Source organism: Girardinichthys multiradiatus, chromosome 3 (genome assembly GCF_021462225.1).
Source record: "Girardinichthys multiradiatus isolate DD_20200921_A chromosome 3, DD_fGirMul_XY1, whole genome shotgun sequence".
Classification (NCBI taxonomy): Eukaryota; Metazoa; Chordata; class Actinopteri; order Cyprinodontiformes; family Goodeidae; genus Girardinichthys; species Girardinichthys multiradiatus.
Genome location: NC_061796.1, coordinates 7,040,126 through 7,060,722, shown reverse-complemented (window position 1 = coordinate 7,060,722; position 20,597 = coordinate 7,040,126). Strand labels below are relative to the sequence as shown.

The following is a 20,597-nucleotide window of genomic DNA, read 5'->3' as shown; positions in this document are numbered from 1 at the left end:
CACTACATCCAATCTGACTAAGATTTATTTTGCAAAGAAGAATGGGCCTGAAATTCTGTCTCTGGTTGTGTTGTAGACACACCTTCAAAGAAAGCATAGTAATCACGATAACATATAAGAAAGTTTGTGACTGTATTATGACCAAATATGAAAAAGCTCGAGGGGTATGATTATTTATGCAAAGCATTGTATATAGCATTCAGACTGTGAAATATTTTATCAGATTTTATCCTTTATCTATTTATTAAGCACAGTTTATCTGGCAGCTTCAAAGTACTTTTGGCAAAATGTCACATCTAATTCTCTGTGAAGATCACAACTAATGCACCTCTAATAAGGTTTTGTGGAACAACATGTCCTGTGAAGCGCTTTTTGTTGGTGTCACAATAACTCACCCTTGTGACGTTCTTGACCCGAAACAGACGTGTAATGACATCCTCGTCAGCTGACATGGACAGAAACTCTACTTCCATGGGTCCGTACTGCTGTAAACCGGGCTCGGGCCAGTACTGCACACATGGCTGCGAAGAGGATAGGGGTCATAGACAGAGATAAGTTCATTAGTGACCGATTGTGGCCTCTACAGCTTTGAAAAATAATATAGACAGAGAGAACATTGTGTATGATCAGAGCGTTTGTATACACTGTTAAAATGAAGAATCCCACAGACATTAGGCTCTTTTTATATCAGCAATGACTAAACCAGTGTTACTGCCTTTATACTAAAGAAGGCATACAGCTGCTATACTGGTGTTAATAGGAACAGAGAAGCAACCTGATAGGTAAGAGATGCAAGGTGTTAAAAAATGAACAGAAGTGAGAATCCCAAGTCACAAATAAGCTTTTTAAGAGATTTCAGAGCAGAAACCCTCAAATGAACAAGTAAACGTGTCTGCAGCCCTGACCCTTTTCAGGCAAAGGTCAAAAGCCTCCTTTGAACCTCAGGAAACGAGATAAATATTTTCAAAGGAGAATAAAATGTGGGATTGAACAGCTGTACCTGAAACCTTCTTTTTCTATTACCAGACTTTACGGCACATTACTAAATAGTCTGTTGAACAAGCAACACAAGCTATTTAGGCTTTCATTTAAAACATTCTCAGATTTAAGACATTTGTAAGAAATTCAAAAATATAAGGAACATTTGTCAACACTGTGCATCTTTACAAACTTTAAAGGTGAATAATTCCACTATTCCACCTACCGGCTGTTCAGAGATGCAATTCAAGAAAAATAACTCTTTAGATTAGAGATGCACCAATCCAAATTTTTTGGGTTAATTTCAAATCTCTGTTTTTTGTAAAGCTTTGATCTGCTGATACTGATTCAGCCAGCTATAATTTAGAAAGATAACGGAACAGCACTGAAAACATTTTATTCTACTTTTCTTGCTATGAGCAGTTTTCCATTCTAACGTGTAACAGAGCATTTTCTGACAGGGTGTTACAAAATCATAAAACATAAAAAAATTATTATATAAGTCGCCATTTTAAGAGGTTTTTAGCCTCTTATTGCACCAATTAGCGTTTTTAGCAGGGCTAGCATTACTAAAACAGCAATGCGTAGTTCTTGGAGATTGTAGCCCTTACTTCTCAGATTTCCATAAGGTCTCCAACATTTCCAAAACCAAAATGTTTCATGACAGACAAAGGGTGAAAGCTAAAAAGTATAAAAGAGAGCACCTTTGTTTTCTTCCATTCAGTCTTCTTTTTATCTGCTAAAAGTCAAGTTATTAATATGTTTAAGAAAATACAATTTTATTTTAAATTCTTACATCTATGTCCGTCTGATTTCACTTTAAACACCTCACTGATAGTACCAATTGTTAACTTTATGTCTTCACTCAATTACAGCATCCACATCTAAGATTATTGTCAGTAGAACCCCAAAGTGCTTAGCATGGGGCAATTACTGATTGATGATTCCGATCACCAGCTGACTTCTCTGTGAATCTTTATTTTAAACGGAAATTCAATTTAGCATAGAGACTCCATTATAGGGTTTAGTCACATTCAGCCAACAGAGAGAATATTTGGTATCTGAGTCACTGACTACAATCAGCTCCAAATCTGTCTATGGCTGCAATCCATGATTTCATTCAAGCCATGTAATAAAAAAATCTATCATTTTTAAATTGTAGTATTAAACACTGTATTTTAAAATAGAAAATGAGAAGTAAAGTGCTCACTTGCAATGTTTGTTATTCAGATATGTCTCAAGGCAGCAGCTATTGAACCACACTCAATACCATCAATTTAATTGACCGTTTTAAAATTTAAACACTTAGCTGAAAACAAAGAGGAGCTCCCAAGGCATTTTCTTTTACCTTGCTGACAATAAAAAAACAAGTTAGAGAAAAACCTGAGCTGATGTTTTTACTTCCCAATAGAACTAAGTGTCATACATACACTTATATACATGGCAACTACAGCTTCTGTAGTTGCCATGTATAATAGTCTGAAGTCTGTAACAGCCTTTAGAGACAAAAAGGCATGTTAAAGGGCCTTTAAACAGAGATGAGGGGTGGAAAATTATGCTAGTCTTTCAAGCTAACTCTGCTGTTTGCAACAGGTTACTAAAATCAGATTTTAAATCTAAAGGTTTAAATAACAGGACAAAACAGCCTTACATAGATATTCCCTAGTCACTTTCCAAGTCCAAGTCAAGTTGTTATGAGCAAATATCTATCTATGGTCTACGAATGTTACTGGCAGGCTTATATAAATAAAGTTTTTTTGTATAACTAGAGTCTCAGACCATCAGTTTAAACCGATTCACTATTCTTCAGAGAACATGCCTGAGTCAGGTCTGAAGTCTTTGCTTTTGTGACTTAAGTGCTACTCGAGCCAGACTCTAAATAGAGTCACCAGTAAAAATGGGAAGGATAACCATACCTGGGTTTCAACGCTTGTTTGCTTTTCATTTTATACACAGGAAACCCATGTAAGTTACAGTAGAAGCAGTGCAGAACTCCTTCTGAGGAGGAGCTGCATGTTATCAGACATAAATAAGTTTGTTTTAAAGGTTTGATATTTTTCTATATCAACAAAAACAAAGCTATGAGTAGCATATTCAATTACTATGGAAACAGGTCTGTCATTATTACACATTTAACTGTTTTTTTATGTCATCCTAAATTCATATATTTTACACAGTGGCTATTTATTTTATTGGATAGGCCTAGGTAGATCCTCACAACCTTAAATTGAATGGCTCTGCCATTCAACACTTGAAAAGAAAATTATCTTTGTATGATGCAATTTTCTTCTTTTTTTATTATCAACAAATGATTCCAGATTGATGATTTATTATTTTAGACAATTTCAATATATAAGTAAATAGAAAACACCAGGCCATTAAAGGTACTGTTCTTATTCATAATAAATTGAGGAAAAATGTTTTTACTTGACACTATTCGCTGATATGTCTCATTTCAGTATAATGCTGAAGAAACTGTGTTAAGTTATTGTCCTTCATTTATTTTTTATCAGGTGCAAATTTCCTTTTGTAAGTTAAACATCTTTGTCTTCTCTGAGTTACATCCCCATAAACAGTCTTGTTATGTTTAGTGTTATTCTACCTTAACATTTTTCCTCATGCCCCTATACTGATCTGCATGACATTGATTATTAACTTCTTATTCATTACCTGCCGTATAAATAGGATCATACACCCCCATTTTTTGTCTTTGGACAATAGTGTATTAATGGTTAGGTACCGCATGTTTGTCAGTCTCATATTATTCAAGACAATTTGAAAAATACAACATTGTCATGGAAACAACATTAAAACTCCGGTACACATTTCTGGAACTTTCAAAATAAATTGCATTTAACTGACTTCCAGCAACTGAGGAAAGGGGGGTAGCAGCAGACTTCCCATGATGCCACTGTCTGAATAAGAGCACCCCTCTCCAACAAGCCAACCTCTTCCACTGTTCCTCTTTGCGGGACCGGGATCGGAGAGGAACAGCGCGCTAATGTCTCTTTGGTGGCAAAGAGACAAACTCTTCAGCTGGATCCAAGGATGTCATTCGATCATCGATCATATGCAAAGTTAAGTACAAATTAAATACTGTCTGTGTATCTATGGAGTTAAATTTGTCTCAATATTATTCAATCAAACAAAAAACTAATCTCAATCAAAAAAATTATATTCAATCAAAAAAAACTAATCTCAATCAAAAAAAACCTAATCTCAATCAAAAAAATTATATTCAATCAAAAAAAACTAATCTCAATCAAAAAAAACCTAATCTCAATCAAAAAAATTATATTCAATCAAAAAAAACTAATCTCAATCAAAAAATATTAAGTTGTGATCAAAACTTTCAGAGTTTTTTCTCACAAAGAGAAAAAAGTTATTTGCAAAACATAAACTTTTATTTGCGCATGTCAAAAATCTTTGGTTACGAGTCTCGCTTTTTTGGTTTTGACGCTCTCTGTTTTTGGTTGAACTCAAAGAAGTTTGAGTTCTGGAAACATGAACATCCTGGGCGGGGCCTAAAGACGAACAATGTAAGACGTTTTCCTATTGGTTAGCGCTGACTAAAGCAGCAGACTCTGATCCCCCGCATCTCTGAACTTCTGCCCGAACTGCAGGGCTTGCAGCATCGCTTCAGTGAGGAGACATCAACTCTACAGAAGAAAACTGCGGTCAAGTGAGCCGAAAGTCAGAAATACGCGGTGACGTCAGCCGACACTAGCTCTCTCTTAAAGATTAGCGTCACGCATACAAGGTGCATTACGGTAATGGAGCAGAAAGGACGCCGATCCTGGCAACGGTTGAGAAAATAAGAGGAAAACAGAAAAGTAACCTACAGAACATTTATATTAATTAAATTTTTACAACTTTCACATTCATGTTTTATGTACAAGAATAAATATTTAATATTTTACTGTACAGTTTTGGATAAATATCTTGTCAAAATACCTCAAAATGCTCAACAATTATATGCATTTGTCCCACTTTCAAGAATTTATTTCTCCAAAACCAAGAGAGGTGACAACACAATCTCTTCAATTATATTAGAGGGTCATCTATATTATAACCAGAATTAGTACTTCATAATTTCACTATAGGTTTCTGGAGAAATACACAACTACCCCAAGTGTAGTATATATAATGCACCTTGTATGCGTGACGCTAATCTTTAAGAGAGAGCTAGTGTCGGCTGACGTGACCGCGTATTTCTGACTGTCGGCTCACTTGACTGCAGTTTTCTTCTGTACAGTTGATGTCTCCTCACTGAAGCGACGCTGCAAGCCCTGCAGTTCGAGCAGAAGTTCAGAGGTGGAGGGGATCAGAGTCTGCTGCTTTAGTCAGCGCTAACCAATAGGGTACAGCGTTCGTCTTTAGGCCCCACCCAGGATGTTCATGTTTCCAGAACTCAAAATTCGTTGAGTTCAACCAAAAACAGAGAGCGTCCAAACCAAAAAAGCGAGACTCGTAACCAAAGATTTTTGACCTGCGCAAATAAAAGTTTATGTTTTGCAAATAACTTTTTTCTCTTTGTGAGAAAAAACTCTGAAAGTTTTGATCACAACTTAATATTTTTTGATTGAGATTAGTTTTTTTTGATTGAATATTATTTTTTTGATTGAGATTAGTTTTTTGTTTGATTGAATAATATTGAGACAAATTTAACTCCATATTGTATCCGGTATTTTCATTCATGAACGGGCAAATTAAGGTGTAAGAATTGCTTACTTTCTCTCTGAGGCCTGCACAAGCAAACTGTCCCAGAAAAGTTCCCTACAGAGAAGCGGTCTCCCAGTCTCGAAGGAAGACAGCAGAGACTGCATCACCGTGGTTACGGTAACGTGCAGTATGGTTGGCAGAAAGAACGGGCCGTCTTTCATCCACAGTTAGCTAGAAGCTAACCGTTTGTTCATAGACCGGCCGCACCTTCAAACACCCCCCTTGCTGGTTTTAATCAGCAGATCATTCTTAAAACATTATTTTATTAAAATAATATTTTATCTAATCTTGCATTGTGAATGCTTGTCTAAAGGTTTGCTGATTATTGCCTAAGTTGGTTCCAAGACTAACTTAAATTCACTTCCAGATTCTTCAAGATAATCCTTGGTTCTCAAACATAAACATTGCATGGTAATGTTGCATCACTCTTTTGGTCATAATTTCCAATCATCTTTAATCAACTTGTTTATATTGTACATAGTCCATTAGTCTTCCTTATTCTTTAATTCTGCTTGGTAGTTTAGTTGAATTGTTTTAGCATAGTAAAGAGTTTGTTGATTGAAATATGTTTGACTTTGAGTTGACTTATTTTTGTTAATAAATTCTTGTATTTTAAGAAATTGTGTGAATTCATTCCATATTTGTGGAGAGTTTATGCTGTTCAATAATGCCAGAGCTCGTCTCACACCTTTCTATTTTGTCCTAATACCATCGCCTTACTGGGCTGGTATTCACAGGACAACCCTTAACAGACCGAAATATTATTTGATAAAATATTAAAATATTAATATTAAATATTAAATAATATTCTCAGATTCATAATCCCAGCAACATTTCAGAGCATATCAAACCCAACTGGGTTTTGTCTCTTTGCATATCCTGCCCCTACTCTTATAAATCTGGAGGTGACATCAGTTGAGAACTTTGATCTTAGCTCCTACATAATAGCCCTGAGTATGTTATTTTCCCCCCACCTGTCTTTCATTTGCTTTCTTCATAATCAAGGATATTTTACTTGCTTTCATTTCATTGAATCTGTGCTTGATTACTGTAATGATCCCTTTTTACCGTCCTTTTCAGGAAACAAGGAAATGGCTCAACTTATTCAACAGCATAATGAAAGAATCTTAATAGAAAACCGAAAGATATTATTAGATGTATGTGCTGATGCCTAAAGCAGTATTTACAGCACATTCTTCTAATATTTTTATTTGCCTAATAAAGTGTGCAAGGCACTAATGGAAATGCTTCATAAAATAATATGGATCATTTTATCGTAATATTACAGATTAATTTGTGCCATTCATCTCATGATTTCTTCTGAACGAAAGATAATCTAAGTATTTACAGAAGCATCTTGGTAAATCAGAATATCATCAAAAGTGCATTTATTTCAATAATTCAAATAAAAAACCTTAACTCATGTATAGATTCATTTTTTTCCAAGTGTTTATTCTAATTTGGATGATTGTGGCTACAGTCAGTGATGCTCTCCACAAAAGACAGAACGTGATTGCTAAAGAAGCTCAATGTTGAGAGCTGTATCCCAACTTATTAAGGGAACGTATAAAGGCAGGATAAGGTCTGGTAGGAAAAAAGCCCAAGCAACATGGATAACAGCAGCCTTGAGAGGTTTGTGACGCAAAGGCCATTAAAGAGTTTGGGTCTGATTCACAAGGCATGGACTGTTGCTGGACTTAGTGCGTCAACAGCCACCACAGCCAAAGACAATGTCAGAAGCATTTATTTGAAAATCAAGCTCCCAGAGTCTGGAAGAAGAGTGGAGTGGCACTCTTCCAGGTTGCTTGAGGTCCATTGAGAAGTTTCCACAGAGTGGGATGATTTGGGGCCAAATAACAAATGAGGACCACTAAAGCCAACAATGCAGATGAGATGAAGGCCACTATTAAAGCAACCTGGGCTTCCTTAACACCTCGGCTGAGCCACAGGCTGATCACCTCCTTGCCTTCCTCCACTGGTGCAGTAATTAATGCAAAATGAATATGTAGAGTGCATATACTGTATTTTTCTGTAAACCGTTATTCTGCATTGAAAATAATTTTTTATTGGACTTTTTCAATATTCGAATTCCAAGCCATAATCATGAAAATGAACAGAAATTAGTGGTTTAAATACATCACTATATCTGTAATAAATCTACAGTTTATGAATTTCCCCTTTTGATGTTTGATTTATACTGTATAAAGCAATTAGTCATTTTAGCTTCTTTTACTTTAATTTTAAGGTTAAAATAATAACTTGGGTTGTTGCAGCATGATGCTGGTATGCTAAAAAGGAACCGGCAACAAAAAAGATGATGAGATTTGACTGAGAGATATCGTACCCCTGTTGTTTAGGAATGTGTCTTGAGGATTGAAGTGGGATGGGTGTTATCTAGTCATACCTTAAAAGAAATGTGGTGAGGAATGTAAGCCTGACAAAATGCCATGTACAGTTCACACAACCTTGAGACTGAAAGCAAAAACCTGCACAGGAAACAGAAGCTTCTGTGTTTTAGTTAAATGAAACATTTTGCTTGTCTCAGTTCGTGCCAATAAATCACTTGCAATAAAAGTGCACAAAACCCTTTGCGCTCACCCAGGCGGAATTTGACTGGTTAAGCTGGTTGAGCATGATGACTGCTGTGCAGCCGTAGTCGAAAACCAGCCTCCAAAAATCTGCTGTGGTGCCTGGCAAAGGGTGAGGGGTCACGATGAAGGCAGCCTGCCGGTGGAAGCTGTCAGCGAGAGCCGCGTTGATGTAATTGTTACTCTCCCCTTCTGTGGTGACCAGGAAGGCCAGGGCGCGATCGGGTGGCAGGACATCCATGCTGCGGTTCTTCTCTCGGTTTCGGGGCAACAGAGCGATGCTGCACTCTTCCATGTCCAGGTGCGGAGTCACAGAGTTCAGCGTCTGCAAATGGAAATGTTAAACATGGAAGCAGCGGATAAAAGGAAAATCGAAGGAACGTTTTAGAAATGAAACGTGAGACGCAACAGGAATCGAGGAGTGAGTCTGAAAGGAGGAAGGAAGATGAGGACAGAGTTAAAAAAACCAAATGTTAAGTAAAACTTGAGTGTAAAAGTCCCTGTTAATGTGCCAGGTTTTTGAGATTTCAGAAATGTCCTTTTTTCACATTTAATGTCACATGTATTTTGCAAAATTTGAATGAAAAACAAAGGAATTATCAAGATGAAGACAATCTGGCTGTCAGGAATAACACAGGAGGATTTACATGATCCAGCACCATGTCTTGTCCTTGTCACTCGGATTCCTTCATGTCACGCTACTCTCTGTTACCATTATATTTCCCAAATATATTGGACATAACCAATGCTAGGGCTTGGCCAAGATCCGGGTCTAATCAATCAATCAATCCATCCATCCATCCATCCATCCATCCATCCATCCATCCATCCATCCATCCATCCATCCATCCATTAATCCATCCATCCATCCATCCATCCATCCATCCATCCATCCATCCATCCATCCATCCATCCATCCATCCATCCATCCATCCCTTTCCCTGGCGACACATTCCAGCTCATTCTGGGGGACTGTAAATGATCCTATTTGTTTACATGAAAACCCCCCTGCTTCTCCCTGCTTTCAGCAGGAAAGCAGAGAGAAGCAGTCACAGGGCACAAGGTGTTTGAATAATTTGAAATCTGCCTCCATTCATTTCTATTCAGATAGATATCTGCATTGCCGTGAACATCTGCTGACTTAATAGAAGAATGAATAAGTTGGGCAAGCTGCCTTTTATAAAGATGATGAACTTAGAGAAGAAAAATGACAAAGGAATTGCTGCAAACCAGTTTTCAGTGATGATTACTTTAGACAAAGTGAGAAAATATTTGGATCATTAATGCATAGCATCAATAATAGATCTATGAACTGCTGGTGTCAGTGCTGTTTGCAGGCTGAAAGGCAGAGCTCACTGGTAGGTGAACAGGCTTTTAAAGTCAATGCCAGACAGATGAGCATGCAAGATCAAAGAGAGAGATGTAACATTTTCCTTCATGAAGAAGGAACAGTTTGTTATCAGAGTGCTGCACCACCTACAGTGGCATTCCGTAATCATAAACAATCCATCCATCATCGTTCCAACAGCGTGCATACTGTATGAGGATAAAACAGAATGGAATGAAAGGAGGAGCATAATTCTTTTCATGTAACGCTTTGAAATGCTAAACGTAGAACCGCGGGTTTAGTGCCACAGCAGACGGTGGTGACTGAGGTGGGTAAGACATGTGGGAACACAGCTGGCCCTCCACATTCTTAATCAACATCTAATAAAATGTTCTGCAAGTGTGTTCCTGTAAACTGGGGGAGGATCTTGACGTCCATCAAACTAAATTAAAACTAAAACTAACACCTTCTTCCACCAACACACACACATCTATGAGTCTGTTTTTGCACTCTGGTGATGTCAATATGTATGATAAAGTATATCTTCACAGCAAGAACAATTTCTGCACAAATAATGATGGAGACATTCAGGCTAAACAGCAGGTCATGAATCTCACCTGAAACTCCTCCCGCAGCGGAGAGGAATTACTCTGAGAATCCACCCGCAGCATCTCCTTGTAAGTGACCGCAAACTCGTTCACCAAGATGGCGGTCTCTCCGCACAGACAGGCCTCTAAAATGGCATCATGGATAAAGATATACTGCTCCTGAAAGGACAACAGGTCAAATAAATGTTTGCTGTTTACTGCATGTGCACGTGTGATTTCAGAAAGCACATCAGGATTGCAATCAACCGACTAAACAGAACAAGTAAATAGGAAGTTAAAAAATCTAAAATGTCCTGCAAAAGTATTTTCTTTATCACATTTTGTTATGTTGCAATGTCAAACTCAATGGGGCAGACCAACATGAAGTGACGTTTCAGAAAGTGCGGTATGTATTTGTACTCAGCCCCTCTGAGCCGTTAAATAGTGGAAGTCTTAGACTGTATCTCTACCAGGTTCGCACATTTAAGACAGATTTTTTTCTTGTTTTTACCCACTCCTCTTTGCAACTAGTTCAAACTGAGTCACGCTGGTTAGACAACCACACTGTCAACATAAATCTTCAAAGGTTTCCACAGACCCTTGTTGGAATTTAGGCTCAGACGTTGATGGGGTGATTCTAACACAATATGTTTTGATCTACACCATTCTATTGTGCTAGCTAACTCTGACCAGATTCCCTGTTAGAATGAGGATCGTGTGTTCTGGGTGAAGTGGAGTGCTATTTAGGCCAAAAACTTTGATTTAGGTCTCATCTGACCAGAGCACCTTATTGACCATGTTAGCTGTATTTCCAACATGGCCACAGCACACAGGACTTCTGTTCCAAAAAGACGACATTAGTTGAGTGCACAACACATTCCGACAGATTCTTCCACCTGAGCTGTTTATCTCTGCAGCTCCTCCAGATTTACCATGAGCCTCTTTTTGCCACCTCTCTGATTAATGCTCTCCTTGCCAGGGCTGGCGGTTTAGGTGGATGGTCATGTCTTGGTATGTTTTGTTGAATTTATACTGAGACTAAATCACACACAGGTGGATTTTCTTACTAAGTAGGAAACCCCTGAACACAATCAGTTGAAACTGATTTTATTTACGGGCATAAGACTAAAGAGGGCTGTATACAGATGCAGGCCATTCCTTTCTCTTTTTGTTTTAGAAAGAAATTCAAAAACCATGTATCACTTTGCTACCACGTCACAATGATACACTACTTTGTGCTACTGTAGCAGTAAAATGTCAATAATTTACAAAGTCACCCCTGACCACCACATGGCTAATATGATATTTGTCAAATTTAATAAATCAGAATATGCATTCTGATGAGGCTAGTCTGTCATATTAAAAGTACCTTCAGAAAATAAAATCTTTTAAGCAGGTATTAAATATACTTTTCATTAACCCCACATTTCTGTATATAAAATAGTCTTTGGTCTGATATAACATTCCAATCTTAAATGTTGTGTTTTCATTAGCTGTACATGGAAAATCCCTATAATTAACAGAAATAAAGGCTTAAAAATCATTTTGTGTGTAATTAATCTATAGAATGTGTTTCACTTAATGAACTGAAAGTTACTGAAATAAAATAACTTTTAACAATTTACTAATTTATTGAATATGACTGTATATCACTAATACCTGTTGATGCAATAAACACCAAGGATCATATTGAAAGGTCCTTGCCAGCATCTACTAATTTGCAAAAAAAAAGACCTACATTTATATGTCTTTTATGTACTATTTTGAATGTAATAATATCTGGTTACTTTATACAGCAAAAAATAAACAATTGTTTTATGTACAATAATAGTTATACATACATTTAAGCAGCAACGGGTTAATGTTTGTGGTTGTAATATGACAAGACGTGAAAAAGGACTATGAATACTTTTGTCTTGTCCTGTATAATAAACTTTCAAATATAAAGTGATTTTTAATAAACCATGACCTAATGTTAGTGTTGCTTAAGGGGCGTAGTGGGGTGCAGGATGTATACAAAACAGGCAGAGAGCAATTAACTCTAAGTCAATGTTGTATTCATGATGCAAAAACCTTTATATGTATAAGTACCAGAATGGGACTATATGAATGTAATATAACTACTAATTTAAGAGTTTTATTCAGTATGTCCAGGCTTGTGAGCTGCTGAATATGCAGAATGGATGTGCATTAAAATACAAGATGTATGACTCAGTCTGAATGTGAAGAGGTTTTCCACCCTGCACATTTGTTCTGACCTCTGTCTGGATCATGTTGATGCGTCGAGAGCAGAGGGTTTTCACACAGTTGTAGATATCCACCACACCTTCGCACTCGGCCATGTCCAACATGACATCCAGCACGATGTAGCAGCCGGTGCGTCCTGCCCCCGCGCTGAAACACAAAGGTCAGAGTTAGCTGAGAAATCCTTTCAGCTTACACTGTTAATAACTATCTCAAGTTAAGAAACAAATCTCAATCTCTCCTAGATACTGTAAGTCTGCTAGAAGCAGTAAATAAATGAATTTTTCATTTACAGTATAAACAACTCAAGTTGTCAGTCATACACTGTCTGAAATAAACTAGCATTTCCAACTGTTGCTTGGCAGACCTAGACAATGCCATTTATTGTGAGCAACATCTCATCCTCTCACTAGTTTAGAAGATGAAACATTAACTTATAATTTACATAGTAGCATTATTTCTTTAATCAACAAATTCTCTTACCCCCCCAAAAACAAATCTAAACCAAATGCATTCAGCAACCTTACATAAATATACCTCAGCAAAATGGTTATATTATCTTTTGTGTGCAACACAGCATCACACAAGGTCCACATTATTTGAAGCGTGCATAAGAATAATTTGCAAAGGATGTGCTTTCCACCTTATGCATGTGTATGGGAAACAAATGCCCACAGAAGAGGACATCATGTGCTGTTATGAAGCACCAAAGGTTACTCACCAGGTAAAATGTTTTTCTGCTGTCGCCAAATGATTGCATCGCATCTCATGATGATGCAGGTTATTTGCATGCTAAAGTGGTTGGGCTGTGCTTAAAAACAAATATCATACAAATTTGGTTTTTTTTTTTAAATCTCAGTCTGTTAAAGTTTCCAGGACATTGTTATGGACCCGAGGCTTTAAAAAGGAGGACCCAGACAAGAATGAATAAAACCTAAAATGATTGCTAATTGCATAATTTAGCTGTATTCACAAGGATTTATAAAAAAATATATATTACTGTTGATGCTGGGGCTACTTGGGTTCTCAATAAACCCTTGTTTAATTAGCTCATTAGGGATGTTTGTGAACTGCAAACGGCATTTCTTTTTTAGTCAGCCAGGTTCAGAAAAATTTTGGAACCATGTCTTTGACTCTGTGGTAATTTCTGTGATATTTCAAGGTGGTAAGGGTGGGTCATTTCAGTCCAGTAGTGCTGTTTGGACTCTGCAGAGGAAGTGGGTGAAAGGAGGTTGTTAGTAAACTATAATCCATCGTGGACAGCACATCTCATCCGCTTTGTTTAACACTCTAGGGGCCCTCAGCAGCTCTTTAGCACGGCTCCACCCATAATACAGGAAGGAATGCTATTTCAGGTCCTTTCTCTACAGCTGCAGTGAGGCTCATTAGTAGCAGCAGGGCCTGTAGCAAAAACAACTTCTTGTCCTTTTATGTATCGTCAACTGCCTCACACTTTGTACACAACTTTTTATTGCATATGCTGTATGCTTTTCACTCCCTCAAATGATAGTGATTGTTTATCTCACCAAATCATTCTGAACTTGCAATATAGATGGGTTTTTTTTTTTAGATTTGTTAAGATTTTATTTTTTTCTACTGCTGACTAAAAAGTCTAACTGAATGTAAAAAAAATTAAAACTAAACAAAAAAATGTCAGTTTTCTTTTAATCATGGGGTCTGTTTGACAGTAATAATTTTAAACTTATCAAAGGTAAAATATTGCAATGTTAGTCTCATTTAAAAGTTTATAAGCAAGTCACAAAACCAAACAGGCTTGTAGACCTGTAGACCAATTAGATATCTACCATTTAATGATATAAATATTTTCTGACATTCTGTGCTTTTTTTCTCCATCTTATTACCAAGCAGCACCCACAACAATCAAGCTACTGAGAATGCAAAATAATCATGCGATAATGATTACGGACAGGAAGCCTGTTCACACCATTGCTATGTTCTTAAGAAACAGAATATGAATGACTTATTTCTAAATGCTTATATAGGATGGCTACACAGGTGCTTATTGACCCTTGTTTCCACTCAGGGCTTCTGTCTCAAAAAAACAGAGCATCCAGTGGGACATTTTAGGGTGACTTTACATAAAAATGTTGCAACAAACAGCCTATGAGGGTAGGCTTGCATTCTATTAGAAAAAGAAATGTGTTTGATTTGATTTGATTTATTTTGGTAAATTTACAACTTTACAGAAAAAGAAAACAAAACACTTCCATAAACCGATAATTTACCAACAAAGGAATAGACTGAAGCCAACTTTGTTTTTCTCTTTAGCATATTCAAAAAATAACAGACCTCTTAAATTATATTTACTCTCTCGTAACTTAAATAATTTCTGAATTGCAGAAGCAAGACTTTTGTTCAATGCTTTATACATTATTTGCAGTATTTTATTTATATACAGTATCTATTCATTTTAAAGTATTAGTTTGAATGAAAAGTTTATTAGTTGGTTCACGATATCCCACTTTATTAATGAGCCTAATAGCTCTTTTTTGTAACCTAATCAATATGTCAATATTTGTTTTTTTTCACATTTCCCCATTTTTCTGAGCAATATGACAAATAGGGCATAACCAAAGATGAGTATATAATATACAAGCATTTTACATTTATTAAATCTTTTATTTTAAACAATGTTCCAATAGACTTTTCAGTTTTGTGCTGATATATTCAATGTGGGGATTTCAGCTAAGTTTGTCCAAAACTATAGCTAAAAATGTGGTCTCATAAACTTGAATTTCAACTCCATTTATATGTAACTTTACATTAACAGAAAATATCTTTATTTAGTTTTTTTCATTTAAGGATAGCTTTTTATATTCAAACCGCTTTATTAAAGGAGACATATCATGCAAAATCCACTTTTTTTAGATCTTAAACAAATTTTTTGTGTATTATGAGTCTCTGAAAGTCTAGAAACTTTGAATTTAGTCACTGCAGATCCTGCGATAATATATTTAGATGCTTTTTGGGTCATACTTGGTCAGTTTGTTCAGATTTTTCCATTTTCTATTACGTTTCCTTCTCTATTACGTCACAGTATTTTCTGTGAAACTTCTAAAGATTGTCATGGACTCCCAGCTAACCAATTGAGCGAATGCGCCATTTGTTTTCTTGCAGTACTCTTGTAGTTCAAGTTGAAGGATGCCGAAGCAGCAAGCGGAAAAATATAAAAGTTCTGTTGTCGGGTGTATTAACCCACACCAGTCATTACAACGTCCCCCAGGATCAGAACCTCTTCGGAGTGCCTGGTTAAATTTTATTTTTCATGGAAACGTGCCAACATCAGTGGGGAAAGTCCGTTTCGTTTGGGCGAAGAACTTCATGGAGGAGTGTTACAGCAACCTCGGCCAGTATGAAGGAGGATTAGCCGAAAGACTCCGTCTGTCTGAGGGGTCAGTTCCTTCTGTCCATGGAAGCAATGGACAGAGCAAAGAGGTATGCTGCAGATGACGGTAAAATCACAGCAAGCTTGATTGTTGAGGTGTTGATATAACTTTCTGGCTGTTGTCCTGATAACACAGCTTTGTGCCTCCTGCTAATGTTAGTGCTGTGCGCTCATTTTTAGCTCCTTAAAGACATTACCTTATTGTGTGTTTTGAATAACAATATTAAAGAAACAGTTTTGCAATCTGTTTGGTTGCCCTTTTTGCCTTGGGAAACACATGATCCAAATGCATTCAGTGATGTTCTTGATGCGAGCGTTAGCTAACTCGTTAACTATGTTGGGGTTTTGTTTAAGTTATGTTCATTCAATTTGTGGTAGCATTAACATTTTAAAAGTTATCTTACATATAGTTTGTGTTAAAATATTGTCAGTAACATTAGTAATGGCATTACAAATTACACGGTGGAGTGGAAGGCTTCGCAGCCTGGAGGGGGGCGGGGTGTGTAGTGCCTCATTTGCATTTAAAGAGACGGCAAAACGAGACGGTCAAAAGGGAAGCTTGAAAAATGAGTAGAATGAACGCCTGAGGAGCTACAATAACGACAAATTCAAACCAAAGCATTGCAGTTCCACTTTATACAGATCACATCTGGATGATTTAAAAAGGAAAAGGAAGGATTTAAATGCTTGATATGTCCCCTTTAACACAGATATTTCTTTTTCTACTAATTGTTTTGAACAAGGACAGTTTGTATCATCATCTGGCTTAGGTTATCCTGAGCTATCTCTGTAGTTATGCTGCTATAGGCTTAGGCTGCTGGAGGACATAATGACCACTTTCCCCCTCTTCGCTACATTCTCACACTACTCTCCAATTTTGCATTATTTGTTGTTATTTCAGTTTTTAACTTTGCGTTCTCCCTCTTTTCTCTTCCTAGAAGCTACACCTGGCCTGACTCTGTGTCTATCTGTGACACCTTCCTGGAGAGGGGCATCGTCCAAGCTTCTGCTGGCAACAACTTCTTGCTCACCTTCTACCGATGATCCACATGGCCCTGTCTTTCAGTGTTTAATCCTATTTTTCTCCTAGACATAGCTACTGAGTGAGCTTTTACTGTGACTAACTGTATGTGCTCTCTCTCATACTCTAACCTTGAGAACTGGCTCAGAGTTTATCTGTTCTTTCTTTCTAGGTGAAATGACTAAAGGAGCTACATCCACTAACATTTACTTTTCCTTCACATAGAAAGGACTCCTGGATCAGTGCTTCTGTGTTCTCTTTGTGTCTCTGCTCTGTTCTCTCAAACTCCCAGTCAGTCGTGGCAGATGGCCGCTCATACTGAGACTGGTTCTGCTGGAGGTTTCTTCCTGTTAAAAGAGAGTTTTTCCTCTCCGCTGTCGCTACATGCATGCTCAGTATGAGGGATTGCTGCAAAGTCAACGCCAGTGACTGTCCACTGTCTCTACATGCTCATCCGGGAGGAGGGAATGCTGCAAGTCACTGACTGGATGCAATCTGCTGGGTTTCCTTAGATAGAAAAACTTTTTATCCAATTTCAATAAATAACTGAATCTGACAGCACTGTTCAATGGTTAGGATTAATTGGAATGTATGTACCTGATTTTGTGAAGTGCCTTGAGACAACATGTGTTGTGAATTGGTGCTATATAAATAAATTGAATTGAATCCAGTGGCGGATGCTGGTCTTTCAAGGAGGGGAAGCTTAATTTCAAGATCGCTGATTTGCTCATTTCGCTGTCAATCAAAAAGGGATTCAGCCTCAGACAGATCATCCAATCATCATGCAGAAGCTGAGCATCCGGGCCAGCCGAGGCCAGCCCACTGCCCCATTGACCCCCAGAGACGCTGAGCGTCCGATGGGCGGGACAAAGCCCGGCATTTATCCAATGACTCGTCTCGTTTCGCTGCAGCCGAGGCATTTTGCTTTGCTATTGAACTCACTGTTTAAAGCACTGTGAAGCTGCGGGAATGAGTGAGAGGAAAGCCGCGTCGTTACCAGTGATAAGAAGATGATTCTGAACAAAAGTTGAGCGCATTGTAGCGCATATTTAGTCAATGACATGTACACACAACAGTATATATTTGATCACTTATTTTTTGACATTTTAGGGGAAGCTGAGTTTCCCTTGCTGTCTTAGAGCAATCACCACTGATTGAATCAACAAACACAATCATTTTCAACATAGTGGATACTGTAAAAATATCATTTAAATAAAGTAAAAATAATTTAGGTCTCCAAACTGAAACTTGGGGCGGACCACATTTTACAGTTTCAATTTAAATTTTGTATAATTAATTTGTACGTATTGTAATCTATTACTTAAACAGCTCTTTTACCACTGATGTGTGATGCCTGTAAGCACTATTGTTGACATTTCCAAGCATTCGTAATGATCAATAGTGTCGAATGCCTTATGTAAATCAATGAAACCACTCACTGTATTAAGTTTCTGGTCATCTGTCGAAGCACAATGTTCCACAAACTGCATCAAAGCTACAGTTGTGGAGCTGTTGTTACTGAAGCCGTACTGGTGCTCATTTGATACATTGTCTTTATGTGATAATGTTGTTTGGCAAATTGGAGAATTGTGACAAAGGAGCAAGGAATAGAAGGCAGTGAAAACAGCTTAAAGTTAAAGTGGGTTAACCCGGCAGTGCTAGATTTAGTGAGTGTTTTACTGACATTTTAAAGTGCAAGTTGATAAAACCTACAAAAAATCTTCAGTTAAGCTTATGCTATATATATAAACTTATGCATCTAAGTGTTATGGCAGGCATAGCGCCACCCTACCTGCAGTGGACCACCACGGGGCCAGCATCAGGAGGTGTGGAGGCTTTCACCCTTCGTATAAAAGCCAACAATCCAGTGGCATGGTAGGGCACGCCATGCTCAGGCCAGGATGTAAAGTGAAACTGACGGACCTCATGCTTGGTTGAGTATCCTCTCTGTCAACATGAAGAGAGTAATGTTTATACACACAGGTGCCTGAACAATGGAACAAGTGAAATAAACACTCCCCCATTTTTACATATGAAAAAACAAGTTTCTGCTCCTCCACTTTTTGGCTCAAAATATCTGATCACTTCCTTCAATCAGAGAAATGGAGTGATTTAGCCAAATTTACCCCAAACTATAAAAATTTTACTAAAATCATTGCTCATATCTAGTCCTGCCCTCATTTCGCATTGGTTTGCATCAGTCCGACTCATTTGTGGTTTACTTTGGAAATTAAAATCTCTCCATTGTCACATACGCTTGTTAGTCAGACAGTTCGCAGCCATGCAGAGGCAACATAAAGGAGCTGAATGTTTTTTAACAACTTCAAGATTGCTGCATCTCTCTTACTGAATAGTTAAAAAAGCGCAGAAGTGACAGCAGTGTATATTTCTTTATAGTTTCTGTCCTTGTTGCTTTGAAACATATTTATCATTCAAGGAGTTAGCGTGATCAAACTTTCTATTTGTACTACTGCTGACACAAAGTAAAACTCTGTGTCAGTTAGATTTTAACACAAGTTATTTCTGGTAAATAACGGGGGTCCATATTGGGTAATATGGCCCCCTGGAGAATGTCCATGATCAGTCAGGGAGTTGGAGAACACACCGTCCACTAGAACATTTTGTTTTCGCTCACTCATTTGGTTTCCGTGCCAATTATGTATCTTACCCGTCATATAACGTGTTATAAGACAGATAATAGACATTCATCCATTTTTGTTTTGGAATTTCACGCCTCTGTAGCTGTTTTTTTAGGGTTCATCACAAAGTAATTATTCAAATAGAGCATTATTTTCTAATTAGATAGTTAGACCTCAGCCTCCCAGCCTTCCTTAGGAGTTTCTGTGCTGCAGTCGTACAGCCATTTCATCCTCTGTTCAGAGATGATACATTGAAGCAAGTGACTTGTTTGAAAACATAAACCCAAAAAAACCCAAAGAGCTTCAAAAAAAATGTCACCAGTTTCCAAATTCATCTTGATTTAAATAAGCAGCCGTATGTGCCCGAGAGAGAGCGAATGTGACGGTGTGATGATAATCCTGTGTTTGTGCCACTGTCACTCCAGCCTCGCTCTGAGCCTTTCCAATGAGAAATCTTCCCTGCAGATTGACAGGATGGAGGCCATCAAGGGCACAACACTGTAGCAGCTATGCTGGAAATGTGGGGTAGGTACATAGCTGCTGGTGTTAATTCCTCTCAGATTAAAATGTGGACCTCACATCCATCAGCACAAAGTCCCGTCAAGCATCTAATCCCTTCTATCCATGTTTTACCTTTAATTTTACTTTTCATTCTGCTAGGTTACATGGGGAACATGTTGTTGGGTGGAGCGGCTGTAAAATTCAATAAAGGACACTAGATTTTACCATTAAAAAGATGCAGAGAATAAGAAATATTATGACAAACACAAAATGCTTTAAGAAAGGAAGGAATAAAAGACAAAATATAAACAGTACATTGACTCACCCTCTCCAAAGCAAAGGTGCGAACTGTGTACTCAGCCAGAGTTTCTGTCTTAAGCAGAGTGATTTTGATATCTCCATACATCTCGCTGTCATCAGGCCAGTATTTACAGCACTTCACCTGTTTAAAGACAGCAACACAACATTTCAGACTTTGAACCAACCTCTCTCTCTGTTTCTGACATGCACAAGTATAAGAAAATGAGAAATGCAAATCCTTTTGTTTGAAATTAGTTTTTCTAAAATCATTTTAAAAACATTGT

The 20,597-nt window shown here is 37.5% G+C and overlaps 1 protein-coding gene across 3 annotated transcripts in view; it reads right to left on the bottom strand.

Annotated features, from left to right (window-relative positions):
- The window catches only part of ptprub (protein tyrosine phosphatase receptor type Ub), a 310,515-nt gene that overhangs the window by 9,710 nt on the left and 280,208 nt on the right, over window positions 1–20,597 (bottom strand). For all 3 annotated transcript variants that reach the window (XM_047360605.1, XM_047360606.1, XM_047360607.1), the window contains 6 exons: window positions 20,339–20,455; window positions 18,666–18,820; window positions 12,461–12,596; window positions 10,233–10,382; window positions 8,299–8,613; window positions 396–521 (listed from right to left, as the gene is read on the bottom strand). In XM_047360605.1, the coding sequence (XP_047216561.1) occupies window positions 396–521; window positions 8,299–8,613; window positions 10,233–10,382; window positions 12,461–12,596; window positions 18,666–18,820; window positions 20,339–20,455 (999 nt within the window). The remainder of the gene's footprint in view (window positions 1–395; window positions 522–8,298; window positions 8,614–10,232; window positions 10,383–12,460; window positions 12,597–18,665; window positions 18,821–20,338; window positions 20,456–20,597) is intronic.